Source organism: Gavia stellata, chromosome 11 (genome assembly GCF_030936135.1).
Source record: "Gavia stellata isolate bGavSte3 chromosome 11, bGavSte3.hap2, whole genome shotgun sequence".
NCBI classification, from domain to species: Eukaryota; Metazoa; Chordata; class Aves; order Gaviiformes; family Gaviidae; genus Gavia; species Gavia stellata.
Genome location: NC_082604.1, coordinates 12,765,097 through 12,781,543, shown reverse-complemented (window position 1 = coordinate 12,781,543; position 16,447 = coordinate 12,765,097). Strand labels below are relative to the sequence as shown.

Sequence of the window (16,447 nt, the reverse complement as noted above, 5' to 3'; positions counted from 1 at the left end):
ACTTACCCATCAAATCTTTATTTCATTTTCCACAATGAACAGCTGATTTTAAGCTGACTGATATATTTTCAAAGATTCAGCTATGAGTACTGTTTATTTTTTCCTAACTGTCTGGTCTAGTAGAAGGGGGGAAATCACCTACTGACTAAATGCAACATGGAGAAGAACAAGTAGAAAAGGAAGTTTCTAATGAGACACAATGATTGTCAACACAGGAATACAAAGATTTGCTATTTCTATTGAGTCTAGGCCACCGCAATAACACACGCTGGACATCAGGCGGCCCTTTTCGGAAATGGTTACTTCCAAGTAGTTACAGCTAAAACTAGTTCCCAGTACTCAAATTGGAAAGCTCTTCCGAAATCTGAATGCCGCAGACATCTACATTTATTTACGGCAACACTGTCCTTTAGCTTAAACAGTTATTTCCCCCCGGATGTTTCCTTCCCCTCTGAATGTCTTTGAAGACAGCAAACAGACCCTTTTCACCTTTTATTCTGCTAAAAGAAACAAGACAAGCTTTTCTGATACTCTCTCACATGAGAGGCTCCTAATTGGCAAGTGGCCACTCTCTGCCCCTGTTCCACTTTAATTGTTACCTTAAGCACAGGCAACAAAGATTGTATTCTGCGTTAGGTCTTAACCAGGACCTTTTAAAGCAGCGTTCACCCTTACCTGCTACTGGAAATACCTCTCCCAGTGAAATGTGGAAACAACATTATCTAAACTTTATGTAAGGTATTAAAAGGTAGTAAGATGAAAACTACATTGAAGTATTGAGTTTTAATTACTTATCATGTCTGAATAACATATCACCTCCACCTTCAAAGACCACAGCTTGAAACTAGATTTGAAATGCCATACATATGTCTCTTTTTAAAAAACTGCAGATATGAAGCACAGTGGAAGAAGCTTTATTGTCTATAGTGTTAAGATGTAAAATCAGAACTTTGTTTCCTCTTTCTCTCTCTTCCCCCTCTCCTTTTTTAAGGAGATTAAATAAATTATTACGGTCTTGAAAGTTAATTAAGTAATGCCTGGCATTGGAAATGCTACCACAACTGTCTCTGAGCAGAGAACACGACAGTTTAACAGGAACAGAGACTGAATTTCATGCATGATGTTTTTCAAGTCAGGGATATGTACACTGATGGAAAGCATGAACAGACACTTAAGTGACTTCCACAGTTAAAACTTATGCTCTCAGAAGCATCAATGAGCTCTTCATCAACTTGGGTGTGGGAAAGGAGGAAGTATCCATATTATTTTTAAACACCACACTTCATGTTGACACATTGAGAGATATAACAGAACTGGGTTTTAATGGCATTAGACTCCAAAAAGAGACTAAACTCAAAATTACCCTTAAGTGAGAAATTGCAGAAGAACTGTGAAAAGCATCAAGGATTTAACATTGCCTTAAAAAAAAAGCTATTTTAATAAAACATATGAAAGAAAATACAAAAATAAGTTCATGAAAGAAGCTAGTAATCCGCAGAGAGCTTCTGATACTTATTAATTACAAACTACAGTATGAACTGTATGTCAGTTGTTCCCGATAAGAACATTTATTTTTTAGTTAATACTCTGTAGCTTACCCATCCTATCTTTACATATATATTTAAGATATAACATTACTTAATCAGCACTGTAAAGGCACGGTACAGTGGACTTTGAAAGGAAAAGACAATTATTATAGTTTCATGTTTTCTTAAAAGAGTAAATAATAAATATTTCTACATGATTCACAATTTTTATGTCTACTATACTGCAATCTTTCAGTATTAAAAGAAACCTTCTACCCAAGGGAATAGAAGAAATAGAAGTTTTGATGTTCTAATGAGATAAAAACCTGTATTTTGTAACCCCAGTGTTTAGCTTTAAGGCATGGACAAATTTACTGAGTTTTTTGGGAGGCTCAGGGGATGATTCTCAGTTCTGAGTTAAAAATAACCTCAGACCACTTGTCAGGTGAAGTGCAGAGCGTGAGATTTCACATCTTTCCAAACACCTCTTAGTATCTGTGATCGTGGAAGACTTTTCAGCCATATAGTGGTGCAACTCTTCCAAGAAGCTTATTTTCTTAAAAAAAAAAAAAAAAAAAAGGCACAAGTCTGAGTATACCAAGTCTTACTTTTTCCTCAAAAACCTAAGGCTATAATGGTTGCATAAAAATCAACACCAGATATCTGCTTGAATGTTTAGATTTTCAGTGCATTTATCAAGCATGCAATTCTGAGTTCTGAAGACCGCAGACATTTCACTGTTCAAAAGTTGCAAAGGGAAAAACATAAGAAGTGAGAGACGTATATTGAGGAAATGCACACTAGTGTTTTCCAAGGGTTTGTTTATAAAGTGTGGATAGTATGAATGGTTAGTCAAAAACACCAAATAAAGTTGTTCTGGGGAAAAGAGAGAAACTAAACCAATTTTAGATCTAACTGTGGAACTGTATGTCAAGCCTCTTCACAGAGGCTGTCATCTAAAACTATATAGTGTAATACTTAAACTTGAAGTTCAAATGGTGAAACATGCAAGTGATAGCAGCAATAACAGACTGACTTATTTTGTATTGACCATATCAATTCACCTGTTTCAGTCACTGGCCTAACTTAAACCAGAAATTATTTTCACATGATGTATTTAGTGTCATAATTCAACAGGGAAACTGTGAAATGCATCACTAAAATAATGAACAACAACCTTTTGATTTTGAAAAGATAGAAGTTCATAATTGCTACTAGTTTCCTGACTTTTAAACTAACTTTCTTTATTGCCACTCAGGTACTTTGGGAAAACAACAAAAAATAATAACAGTAATTTAAGAAAAAAACCCAAACAAACAAAAAACAACCCCCATACTTTGGCCAATTAGGCATATTGGCTTGGATTTTAAAATATTTATAAAACATTGTTTAAGTTCTCTATATAAATACCTAGTAAAGTCTCACTTCAAAATAACATTAGACCAAACCTAAGCGAAAGGGAAAAGCTGCAAGTGTTAGAGCAATAGAAATTGCTCAAGTGTTAGAGCAATAGAAATTCAGGTGTGCAATATTTAATAAATCCAAACTCTCCATATTAAAGTAATGTTATGAGTTAGCAATAACAGCAATGGAGCAACCTACCAAATTCAACAGTTCTGTCAAACTCCCCTGTGCTGCACATCATTTGTTAAATGTAGACACTACATGAAAACATCAAATTAAAGCCTGTCCACTGTTAACAGTGCATCGGAAACTAAGCAAAAGCAGGAGGTGGTATAAATAAATGCTATCCACAATATCCTCTGTCGAGTGAAAGTGCGCAATTAGTGTACATCCTCTGACAGGGACCCAGAACAAAGAAATTTAGAAGATGTTTATGCACACAAAACTCCAAAGTATTCACTTCACAGGACTAAACATATTACATAGCAACAACGAACTCCACTTCAGGAGTGCAGCATAATCTGAGATAACCATGCAGTGCTAACAACTCAGTCCAAGAAGTTTGAAAAAGAACGCATCCTGAGTTTTGTCAAACGAGCTCTGGGAGATGACAGAGACATTTTCCAAGTGCTCCACTAAGACAGGTTTCAGTAAACACACCAAAAATCAAAGCAACTAAAATAATTTACCACCTAAAAATGTACTACCGTGTCATAACATGACAACAGAAGCTAGTTATACAACTTAGAACACTATGCTATGAGATATGCCTAAAACTACATGATATCCACATACCTTTGCAAAGCGCTTTTGTCATTACTATGACACATACAATAGACCTACCAATAAAAAAGAGTTGTCGTAAAGAAAAGACTGACCTTCTTCAGTGGATTTCTGGTGGAAACCTGCTGAAGTGTAGTACCACATTTTCAAAAAACATTACGGGGTCTTAAACTGGTAAGACCAGTTCACCTTGCCTCTTACTTGAAAACCGAAGGCAGGAGACCGGCTGCAAACACTGGTATCCCACAAAACAGAGAGAGTACCAGGGACTGCAAATGTGTTCCTACTCTTGTTTTTTCACTGCTAGGTATGTAATAGCTACTGAAGCCACCTTTAAGTATACGCCTCAATTCTAAATCTGTTGCAATGATTCGTATAACATCACTAACTTCAGATTTTACCACCTCTTTGTGTATTGTAAAACAACAGTATAAATAAGGACTTAACTGCAGATGGTGTTTTCTATACATGCAGAATTACATGGAACTGACATTACCTCATTAAAACTACCACGCTCTCTCATGCAACACATAAAATGAGTCAGTGTCAAGTCTTGTAGCAGCTTAAATGCCAACAAAGCTTAGGCACTGAAATGTATTCCATTTCCAAGAAGCACGTTACAAGGAGTTCTTACAGACTATGAACATCAACTTTCCAAAGTGAGGTCTGCTATTGCTAATCCCTCCAGATCAAGGGGGATTACATTATTGCATTTGTTTATTATTGTTCATTCAGAGAGTTCGCAGCTAAAAACCACGTGAGTAAAATACTAGCAAGAAGTGGGAATAAAACAGTATGTGCTGTGCAAATAAGCCAAAAGAGCATCTAGGGATTTGAGGTTCACAAGCTTCCACAGCATATTTAACTCATACCTTTTTTTTTTCAACTGTGCTTTTGTTTTGTTAGAAGAAACAAGTAGGTTTACAAACTGATTTTCACACAGTTTCAAGACACATCTTTTATTGCAGCTGTTTCTTCCGCTCATCTTCCAAATGGGCTCCTACAGTTCTTACAGGTCCATCTTTGGCAACCAACTTTTTACGTATTCCCTAGGAAGCAGGCCACAGTCCTCAGTTTACCATTACTTTTGCCAGGTAATTGAACATTCAAAGTTATGATACAACTGCAGGCTCAATCCAGAACACGTAAATGGGACAATAAAACTAGTTTCGACACAAGTCTCAAGACATTTTGGGGTTTGTCTTTTAATGCTTAATGGAAAACTCTTATCAGGTTTAATTATCACGAAATGTAAAACTCCTTGAAAGTTGTGTTGTCCAGTGTTGACAAAAACCTTATGATACAAGTTAGGAAGCAGAATGGTGTCAGTAAGTCAGTCAACTTCAGTAATTAATGCCTTTGCCCCCCAAATAACAGTATTCTTTAAGGCAAGCTGACATGTATTATTTCTGTGATAATTTCTAACAACCTAAGATCTCCGAGTGTGTGTGTGTGTGTGTGTGTGTGTTCAGCCTTGTCTACTCAACAGGCAATCACTCTGTATCACTAACACTAGAGCGAGAGTACCTCCACCTATACTTCATGCAGTCTCCTATTTTCATGACCTAGTCTTCTCTTTCCTGAAGACATATTCAAGTCTATACTGCACGACAATATCTAAGCAAACACGACTCCATTCCTCCACCAAACCTAATGCTTCAAAAGATTTTCACAACCGGCTCTCAATCCCAGTGCCATGCCCAATTCAACTTGTTTCGCTTCATTCTCAAAAAAGTCAATCGACTGCGTGAGAAAGGAAGTAAATGGGCCGCATCTGAATGGTATGAATGTATTTTGATACCCCTTCAGGAAGCCGCTGCACATCCTGTTTCTCCTACTTGCTTTGAAGTCCTCCCGAGCCGCACCGCACTATCTGTTTTCCTCCCCGGCCCCTCCTCCCCAGCTCATCCTCTGGTTTCCCACGTTACTGAATGCATAGGTATTTTCAGTCAGCACTTCGTAACCACCAAAATAAAGTCACCAGCCTCTCTCCCTGCCTCCCTCTCACTCGCACACACGCTGCACAAAGAAACAGAAGCATTAATGACCGTTTCCAGAACAGCCCTCTACCACCAACTTCCTGCACATCAATAATTTCGCAATTTCTGCTTGACAAACAGACTCCGATGCCCGAGCTCCGGACGGGAGGGGGCATTTCTCCTCGCCCGCTGACTCAAGGAAACCCTCGGAGCAACGGATGCTTCCCAGCCGCTCCGGGGCTCCAGCGGCGCCGCCGCACCCATCCATCCATCCCGGCCCCCCGCCCGCCCGCCCGCCCAGCCCCGGGGCCGCGCAGACCCCGGCCCGGCCCCGGCCCCGGCAGCACGTGCCGGCCGCGCCCGCCACAAAGCCCCTTCCCGCCGCCGCTGCAGCGCGGCCCGGGCCCCCGCGGCCCCCACACGCACCCCACGGGGCTCTCCTCGTCGCCTGGCCCGAGGGGCACCGCCGTGAGGAGCTGCTGCCCCCTCAGCGCCCCCCCGGCCCTCGCGCCACGGCCTCAAAGGCCGCCGCGCGAGCGCCCGCCCGCCCCGCCGCAGGGAAGGAGAGGGAGCGGCGGCGGCCCCCGCCGCGGAGCCAGGCCGGGCGCGGGCACCTGAGCGCGGCGGCCCCGGGCGCTCGCCCAGCCCAGCCCCACCGCAGCCCGCCCCGGCCGCGGCGCTGCACTTACAGATCTTCCCCCGGAGGTTCTGCAGCACCCGCACCTCGTCGCCGCCGTCCCCGGCCGCCATCGCGCCAGCGCCGCCGCCTGCGCAGTGCAGTGCGCCGCGGAGGGAAGGGAGGGGAGCGCCCCGGCCCCGGCCCCGGCCCCGGCACACGCCCGCGAACCGCCCCGCGCCGCCGCGACCGCTCCGCCCCCGCTGGCCGCCGCCCTCGGGGGGCACCACAGACCGGAGCGGGGCGGGGGGCGGCGGGGCGCATGCGCGATGGCGCCCGTCTCCCAGCAGGCACTGGCGCGGCGGTTCCGCCCTTGCCGCGGCTGCCGGCGGCGGCGTCCCGCGCCCAGGCCCGGCCCGGACAGCTGCCGGCGGCGGCGGGCCCGAGGGGGGCTTGTGTTCCGTCCTGGCTTCGCTGGGAGCCCGGTGGCCTCGGCCGCTTGCGCAGCTTGCCCTAAGTGGCCTGTCCCTTTGTGTACCTCCCACAGGGGCAGCGGGGCGCGGAGGGCGCGGTAGTACCGTAGCAGTAGTGGTAGTATTAAACGGCTGAAAGGAGCGATGGAGTGGGTGGCTTTGATTTCTGCGGTGCTGAGCGCCTGTCTGTGTGAAAAGCACTCGATGGCTTCTGTTGAACGTTCTGTGCTGTCACTTGTTCACGTTTGCCTGTTTGGCCACGTAAGAAATGCCATAAAAGAAGTAGGAAGTGGTTCAGCTTCCAGTGCTGCCTGCGACAGCAAGCTGCAACGAGCAACGCTCGGCTCGCGGGAGCCCCGGGACACCTGAAGGTGTTAGGCCACTGCGGGTAAAGCGCAGCAGCAGCCCGCCTTCATCAAGAATTGGAGGGCCTTTGCAGCGTGTTTTATACCAACGTTTCTTGACGATACAGATCCTCATGTGAAATTCTCTGGGCTCTTGCTTACATCTGGAGTTCGCCCCAGTCCCACGTCGGTGGTGGGCGTCTTTCTCAGGTCTGCATAATCCACCCAGCCGGTGGCGTGTCCAGTTTGGGGACACCCGGGTGCACGCTGAGGGTACATCAGCCTCCAGGCCCTGCAGGCACAGAGTGGTGAAAGCTTTTAGTGACTGACACATCCTAAACCAGAGGTAGATCAGTGGGCTAAAGCCGTTTTAGAAAGCCACAGAGGACTAGGATTCTTCACTTTACACCTAGAAAGCCCTCTTCAGTCTGTCCTTCTGTTAAAGCAAAGGGAGGTTTGGAAAGTTTCAGGCCAGCATCTGTCATTTGTCTCTAACTGAAGTGCTCTGCCGTGGTGCTCTGACCATTTTTTACTTCTGCACAAACCTTGCCGTTATTATTATGATATGGCATCAAGGCACATAATCTGACAGTCAGGCACTACTGTGCCTCATTCCTTGGTGGCTTTTCCTGCATCCAACTTCTCCCCTGCTGCTCCTTCAGCAGCAGTGAGGGTCCTTCCTCATCCCCACAGTGCACATAGTGGTTGAGGGAGGACAGGTACGTGTTTAAAGGTGGCGGGCAGGGGGTTGGTGGGGAATAAGCTGCTTCATCACACCAGTAACGGGTGTATTCGTATGCATGCAAAACCCAAATCCGCACAAAGACGCAAGTTTGCATAAGCTGAATTTTAACCTGTTAGAAATGAGAGGTTCCTCTGCAGTACAAATTGAGGGTTTGATTACACACGGCTGTCTTATCTAGGTTGGCTGCCCTGTCTGACTGGTGGCTGGTGAACCGAGGCTAACCCAGGCAGTCAGAGCTTTGATCTCAGAAACGTAGCAGGGTAGCACTCTGAGAATGAAGATGCATGCTGGAACTGTGCGTTGCAACATTTTAAAAGTTAGATCGTGCAACTCCAGTTCTTCCATGCTCTCTCAAAAGTTATGATTACAGTTGGACTTCACTGCTTAACTTAGCATCAGCTTCCTTCGAAGCACAGACCTCCTATGGACATCATCAATGAAACTTTCAGTTTTGCCACTGTCTAATTCCTGACACTCCATTTTATTTTAAAAGTGTCTTCTTTTAATCTAACATACTATATTCAGAATATCGTTTCAATTGCATAACGTTCATTTTCGGCCTCTCTTTAAGTTACATTTTAGGAGCATCTCTATGACAAGTAGGTCGGTTCAGCTAAGGACACATTTAAGACAAACACTAGTGTGCTAAGTTGCAAACTTAAGAGGAAAGATTTCGTCATTTAACAATGAGGATTTAAGTAGGGGCATCTTTGCTTTTGTGATACAACCTTTTATGTCAGCCAAGGTGTTGAATTGTCAGTGGTAACTGCTATACTAAGGAAGTTTAGAACAAATAAAAGTGACGATGACACTTACTGGCTTACGTCATATGCTTCTGCCTGTAGTTTAGCTGCGTCATGTTATCTCATTTTATAGAATACAGCAATATAGTTCAGTATATTTGTTCTAATTTTGGGTATATCGTAAATGAAGATTGACTAACATTTTGTTTAGATGCGTGAACTTTGTTATATGTAGCAAACTTCTAACTTTTTTTGTTTAGTTATACATCTCTCCCGAGGACCATCCCAAAATGACCTGCATAACTTAGCTTACATGTGATTTTTATTGCAAGTTACGGACTAGTGACACCTAGCTGAAGGGGGAAGTACTTTGAATATGCGTAATCTTCTATTTTGTATGTATCTTCGTATTTCCTTATGCAATTAGATATTTGCATTCTGAACTATGTTTCTTGACAAGAGTCCCAAAAGATTGGAAGTACAGTGTGTAAAATACACAATCTATACTGCAAGGTTACTATCAGAATTGAAAAGAAATTTTAAAGTTTCGAGTCCTCATGAAAACATGTTTAAGATGTTGCAAAGTATTAAACACAGTTCACCCGTCTTCCAAGTCCTTTAAGATACTGAGCAGGTAGATTCTGTTCACCTCAGCATTGTGTTCACCCTTAATGGTACGATGCCAGCAGATACCATCACCTCCCTTGAGCTCTGGCGTGTTCTCAATTCACTGTTCTGACCTTAACGAAGGGAATGTTTGGTAACTGTGTTGCTTAATCTTCTAACGAAATAACTATCAGAAGATATGTATCTCTGGATCTTCTAGATTATGTAAGTACTAACATAACTTAAAAAATGGAGAGACTTACAGAAAAATAAGAAGACGTTATTTTAATTAAGCAAAAACAGAGTTATAATCACTCTTCCTAAAAAATAAAATTAGAGTCTTTATCAATCCTTAACATCTGCATTTAATATTTTCTTCTAAACAAAAATACAGATGAGATTATGTAGCAAATTACAGTCTTTGACAACGTATAGTATTTATCTTCTCTTACACTTACTTTAAGTCTAATTTGGTCGTTAATACTTGACTCATTACTGCAACATGTTACTTGTAGTAAAAGTGCCACAATTGAACTATAAACATGACACTGCCATCTTAAAACTGCTTTGCTATAAACTGTAGAGAATATACAGAGTTACAAAGTCATTGTGTTTTTATCAAAATATACAAACCCCCCCAAACCTAACACAAGCTATCAATATTTTTCTTATGAACTATACAGTTATATAAAATATTTGTAAAATTATCTTTATATTTATAAATATTCTACCTTATTTGCTTTGGTCTATAATTATCATCATACAAGTCCACTTAGAAGTTATCTTTGTGTACTTTCTTTGAAACATCATCGTACTTTCCTGTGTTTATTCTTCTATTATCCTTATTTAAATGGAACCAAAGCTGCCATGAAACCAAAATTTCTCAAGGGGTTCATAGCACTCACCAATAACAGAATAAATAAGTGGACTATATTATTACTTCAATCAATACTGTATTATCATTTCAATTGTAGTTTTATTGTACCCAAGCTATAGTTTCTTTTAAAATATTCAAGAAGACGAAGTAAGTAAACAAACCGTGTACCGTATTTGCACGTAGAATGAAGTTGAGGTTCGCTAACCTTTATCTCATGAACATACATGACTAATTGGAAATGCAGATACAGTGCAACAGAGCCCTATCATATAAACTGCAACTTGTACACATACACCCTCTTTGACTTTTTAAAAATCTCTTATTGTCAGTTAAAATGAATCACATTTTCACAAAATAGTATTAACTGTAACATTTTGGTGATGCATTTCAGAAGCCTATTCTTCCGATTCTGAGCAAACTGTGAAGCCGTACAGCTCACCATAACCCTTCGGTGTGGCAGGATGAGGGAGACAGAAAGGCCAACACTCCTTCCTCCAGCAACCCGTCCCAGGCACCTCTCTGCCATGGCCCCGCTGTGCTGGGCCAAGGGGCACTGCGATGAAGCTTGCCTGGGGCAAGATGCTGGCATGGTTAGGGGGATCACCCAGAAGGGACATACGAAGGTTAGATGTTGTATTTAAGGCATGGGGATGACAAGGGAACCCCACCAACTGGCCCTTTCCCTGTTTATACCCAGGGACTGCCTCAGGGATATATATGGAAGCAAGAATCTGAGTATTTACCTACTCCTCCCAAAATCAAAGTATTTATGGGGAGTTGCTCTGTCGTTTGTTGTCCAGGCATTATTCCAGGATGAGGAGGAAGACTCTGTCTAAATCTCCTCTTCTGCTGCTGAGAAGAATGGTATTTCTAAAAGACAGGAGTTGCAGACCCACCAGGAGGTGGATGTTTATATACAGGATTTCTTTAAGCTAGGCTATTTAATGAGAACAATCGCCTTTAGACAGATGCACCTGAATAGCTCTACCAGGCCACTGACATAGGGATTTATGCAGTTTGGAAGACTGGGTATTGTGAGTTCCACTGAATCTTTATTACATGTCTCAGAGATATCATAAATCTGGAATACTTTCCACACAAGCACTCAGACTTAACGGTTATTATGGTAACTACAAAACTGAATAAGGAAAGAAAAAGACTTTTAAACTCCTGAATACGTTTTGTAAATGTTGAGTTACAGAAAAGCACGCCAGAACTCAACTGTACTTCAGCATACCCTAGTTCATGAAACATTTCCCACCTTCACTTTAGAATACACTAAATTACAATTATTTTGTTTATAAACACATTACTTTTTGTTAAAAAATGCAATATATGGTTTCTGCAGCAAAAATTCCTTCTATGAAGTACACTGTGAACCTACATACTTATTTTGCCTAGAATGATTCGGACTCAGAAACAGCACTGTAAAATAGTTCAGTGACTAGTTTCCTGTAATGCTAAGTAGAAGGGTTTTGGTTGGTCATATTTTTTTTTTCTTTTTTTCTTTCTCTCTCTATATATGTTAGAAGTCTATTGTGGCAGAAGTATATTGTGTCTTTCACATTAAGTTTGTATTATTGCAAATATTAGTTTTTCTTCTCTGTATTTGTTTTCCTTCTTTTGCATATATTGACACATTTAGATGAAGAAATTTGATCTTCGTAAATGTTACTAATTTGAGTGGAGACGTTTCCCCATTCAATGGATCTATATTTTCTCCAATATATAGTTTTGGATTTTTTTTTCTCTTTTGCACAACTGTCACTCACAGTATAACTTCTGGAGTTACATTTTGTGTATTTTTTACTTCACTTCCTTCTGAGCCAAGGAAATGTGGGTTTTCCAAAAGTTTAGTGCTTTCATTGCAAAACTGTTCTTTTCTATCTTGTGGACCTGGGCTTTTGAATAGATGTTTCTTCTGGTGCATTCCCAGAGCAGCTGCTGTCTTGCAAATTTTGGGGCACTGAAAGCAAGCGTATCCTTTTCCATTATGCTCACGTACATGTCTTTGCTCATGGTTCCTTTTGGTAGAAAGATACAAGAAGCTCTGAAAGCAGAACTGACAGTGGTAGCGTTTTTCGCCAGTATGAATTCTTTCATGTATTTTAAGTGTTTCATTTAGAGTGAACGCCTTATTACAGTATTGGCAGACAAAGTCTTTGACACCCAGGTGAATACGTTCGTGTTTCTGTAGGTTTCCAGGAACTGAGAAACATTTACCACAGGTTTTGCAAGTGTAGGGCTTTTCCCCAGTGTGACACCTCATATGCATTTTTAAAGTGGATGGACTTTGAAATTGTTTTTGGCATAATTCACAAATGTAAGATTTTGAAGTAGCTACATGCCAGTGTACGTGTTCTTGAATTTCTGCAGTGGAAGATTGATCTCTTTCACAGAGCTCACAATGAAGGTTAGGCATTTCTGCGTTTTCTTCTTGACCGATCGCCTTTTCCTCAGGAGCGTTTCTGAGTGCATACTCTCGACTGCACGTGTTGTGGCTTTCCACAATGGTGTTCTTGCTTCCGTGCTTTTTCCTCCATTTGGTCTTTTTCATTTTTCTTAGCTGTTTGGATTTCTTTTTTGGTTTGTAATTATAATAGGGTCTCCAGGGTTTATCACTGGAGTCCTGGTCACTTACGTCATCGCACATTTCCGTCAGCTCCAGGCATTCCGAGCTATAGAGCCTAGACGGGCTTCTTTCTTTTATCTCCATTTCTGATTCCTCAATTAGATTGTCCTGTTTAGACTCGTGTTTAGATTTTCGGCCCCTTTTACAAAACAGCTTAGATCCCAATATATGTCTTTTTACAATAGCCTCATTACCAATTTTTACTGTGATTTGACAAAGAGGCGCAACATTGCTGTCTGTAGATGTGCCAGGTAAGGCAGGCTTTGCAATGTACGTTTCAGTTTTACTCGATTCTTGGATGGTATTTGTTGTTTTGCCAGATGAACCTCCAGATCCTGTGACATGCTGCATATCGTCAGTCGCTTCTGCTCTGTTGTACAGCAGTGTTTTCTTTTTCTCCTTAATAGTTTTTGATTTTGTAATGCACTTCCCATAATTATCTGACCCATATTTACAATCATCACTTACAGACTGACTAGGTAGATTACTTGAAGATTCTGTCTTACTGTTTTCTACAGAAGTGACTGTTTTACTGTGCATTATTACTGATGAAACTCTGCTACTGTGCATTATAACAGAGGGTGCAGAACTGCTGTAACTGATGACAGAGGTTGAATTTTCGTTCACATTAGTTAAAGACACAACTGAGGAATCACACTCCTGAGAACCAGTCTCATTTGCAGCAGTGGAAACTCTTTTTTCAGCTGCGAAAAAGTCCCTTTGCAGGTCAGAATTTAAGATACCTACTCCCCAAGAGGAAGAATTCTGAGTGTTCATGGAAGATGCTGTATCATTACATGAAGATGTATCCAAGGCAAGAGTTCTGTTGTTTGCTATTATATTACTTTGAAAATTCAGTGGTGGTAGCTCAGAGCTAAGAGAACTCGGAATGAAACAGTTAGTAGAAGCAGTTTCGTTAACCTGGCTACTTGTTTGAACATTTTCATATGAAGAATTTCGGTAGGACTTATAAGGTAGTCGCCTGCATTTCATAGGTAAAAGTCGATAAAGTTTGTATGGGTACATACTTGGCTTTAAGCCTCCATTGGCTGTCTTTTTATTTACTGAGAGACGATGGTCAATTGCATGGAAAGACTTCTGATGATTTTTTAGTATATAGTAAGTCATAAAAGTCTCCAGACAGAAAATGCACTGGTACCGTCTTTCTCCAGTGTGCCAGATCTCATGTCTGGTGCGATACTCAGCTAATGCGAATACTTTATTGCAGTAGTGACAAGGATATGTTCTTCTCCATGAATGCACATTTGCATGTCTTCGAAGGCTAGACAATGTTACGTAACTACGCTTGCAAACGATGCAAGTATATAATATCTGCCCATCAACGACTTTAACCAAATGATCTGTTTCTGGTAAAGTACAGTTTGCATTAGAATAATCAGTGATGCTGTTTTCAGACAACAGAGGCTCTGCATTTGTATATGAACTTCCATTCCTTCCGTCCGCAGCAGTATAGTTATCTGCAAAATTTTGTTCGTTTCCATTGTGAACCGGTAAGCTACTTGATCTCATGCAGACTTGTTCATGACTTTCCAGTATATTTAGATTTGCAAATTGTTTGCTGCAGTATTTGCATATGAAAGTTTCCTGATGCTCTGAATGGAGCTGAAGATGAGTACTGAGTAACGCCCTGTCATTGAATGATTTTGCACAACAGTTACAATTGTAAACAGGCGGAACGACAGTTGCCACGGATCCAGAGACATTAGCAGAATTGTGTTCCTCTTCTCTGGATAAATGGAAATCTCCTGCTTTATTTTGAGGTTTTGGAAAGGAAACAATTGTCTGATCACTAACTGCTTCATGTTGGGCTTCTGTAGTGGTTACTGTAGAGGCCGGTACTTTTGCTAGAGCCAAACCAGTACCCTGGGGCTTAAAGGCTGTCTTGGGAGTACTACAGGCTTGTTTTCCCGGCTGAATGAGTGGTGTGGCTTGCAAATTTTCATAGTGGTCTTCACCCATCTTGTATGAAGGGCTGCTGTCCTGTTCAAGAAAAGGTGTTCCTTGAAAAGTATCTCCTCCGGAAGAAACTGCATAGGAGTGTTCGGCCAGTGTACTGGCTGGCTCAGCATCTTTGCAAACGTCGCTTCTGTCGAGGCTGATGTTGGGAGCTTGTATTGTCTCAGATACCTTTTTAAAGCTTGCCCTCAAATCAAGTGGAGAAAACAAACTGTTCTCTGTTTCAAAAATTGAGAATGCATTAGTAATTCGTGGTCCATTTGTCACAGCGGAGTCTTCATGTCTCTTTTCATGTTTTTCCTCCTTGACAGTCCCTTTTTCATTAATACAGTATGCATAGGGGCAGGGGGAACTTGAAAAATTAACATCTGTAAGATCTTCTAGAAACGATATTCCCAGTTTTTTCCCTGCAGCTGCAAGGTCCGTTACAGTCTCCTGCCTCTTAACAACTACTGTGGAACTGTAGATGTAATTCAGTATTTCTGTAAACACTTCAGCTTTGAGATCATCTAACTCCAGTACATGACCTGAAATACAGATAGTACGACTCCAAAAGATGTTTTTAAAGTAAAGGCTTGAAGCTGCCAGCACATTACTATGGGCTTTAAATTTGGTATCTTCCACAATTATGGTGACATCACATAAGATACCCCGAATGCGCTGTTCATTTAAAATGGAAAGTACAGTGTCACTGTGGAAGTCGTCCTTGAGATCCTTTGAATGGGACATGACTGTCATCTACAAGGAAAAAAAAAAAAAAGTAAATATATTTAGAAAGCATTTTTCATCCATTTCAGTTACAGATCAAGTTTATAGTTCTATATTTATTTTATATACTTTTAATATATTAACTTTTAAATTTTAAGAACGAGTAAAATTTTGTCATAGCATTTCGGGCTGAAGTCACCTTAGGCTCACTCGTGCCAGCAATACTGAAGGTGATCTATGTACAGGTCAAGGATGCAGGAACGCCAGTAGCTCTTCGGCAGGACACAGAGGATCTTCTCTGTCCCCACATGGGTCTGTTGCCCACCCGGCGCCTTTCACTGGGGACCGCAGCCGCTAGCTTTCTGTTGTGCCCGCGGGTGCCCCTGCCCAGGTTCACACCGAATGACGCACTGAACCCTTGAGGTAACTCCCCCAGCATCTGGTTGGGGTATCTGGTAGACATTATGGGAAAGGCTGAATTGCTGTGGTTCTGTGGATACTGAAGACTTTGTTATCTGGGGCTGTTTGTCAGGCAATGACTTTACAAAACAACTGCATCTGATCCCCTTATTAAGCTGATACTTAAAGCAGGGATGAGAGATCCCATGCAATAAAGTTTCAGCTACACGATAAGGCTTTATAAACGAATGCACAAGCAACACAATTTTGTCAACAATAGCGGAGTACACATAACACTATTTATGTAAACAGAGTATTATTTTTTAAATAGTGATTAAATTTTACTAAATAGTTTACACTTACTTTAAAATTACTGAAAATTTGTAAGTAACTGAATTTATAAATTCAGTGAGTAAAACAAGTAGAGAGTAATAGAACGTTTTTTGTTCAGTTATAGTTTAGATTTATAGTGTTCACACTTTATAATTTGACACTGTGTTCTTAACTTCTACCAAATAATAAGATTTAATTGCAACAGTAAATACTATTAAATAACTGCCAGTTAATAATAATGAGGTTTAATTCGGACAAAAAAAATGTTTAGATTAGCCAGGCTGTTACTGTATGAATATACT

General features: G+C 41.4%; 2 protein-coding genes across 2 annotated transcripts in view; both read right to left on the bottom strand.

Moving 5' to 3' along the window:
- Window positions 1-6,442, bottom strand: part of RASA2 (RAS p21 protein activator 2) — a 50,283-nt gene extending 43,841 nt beyond the window's left edge. Inside the window, exon 1 of the mRNA XM_059822411.1 lies at window positions 6,382-6,442. Coding sequence (XP_059678394.1) covers window positions 6,382-6,442 — 61 coding nt within the window. The remainder of the gene's footprint in view (window positions 1-6,381) is intronic.
- A 4,686-nt stretch (window positions 6,443-11,128) lies between these two features.
- Window positions 11,129-15,443, bottom strand: ZBTB38 (zinc finger and BTB domain containing 38). Its single transcript, XM_009818463.2, has one exon. It carries the CDS (start codon window positions 15,441-15,443, stop codon window positions 11,865-11,867), a length of 3,579 nt encoding a protein of 1,192 aa, XP_009816765.1. The 3' UTR covers window positions 11,129-11,864.
- Window positions 15,444-16,447: the final 1,004 nt, after the last annotated feature.

What these genes read in the sequence shown, in the direction of transcription:
- ZBTB38 (XM_009818463.2), bottom strand. Translation starts at nt 15,443, where the DNA reads ATGACAGTCATGTCCCATTCAAAGGATCTCAAGGACGACTTCCACAGT.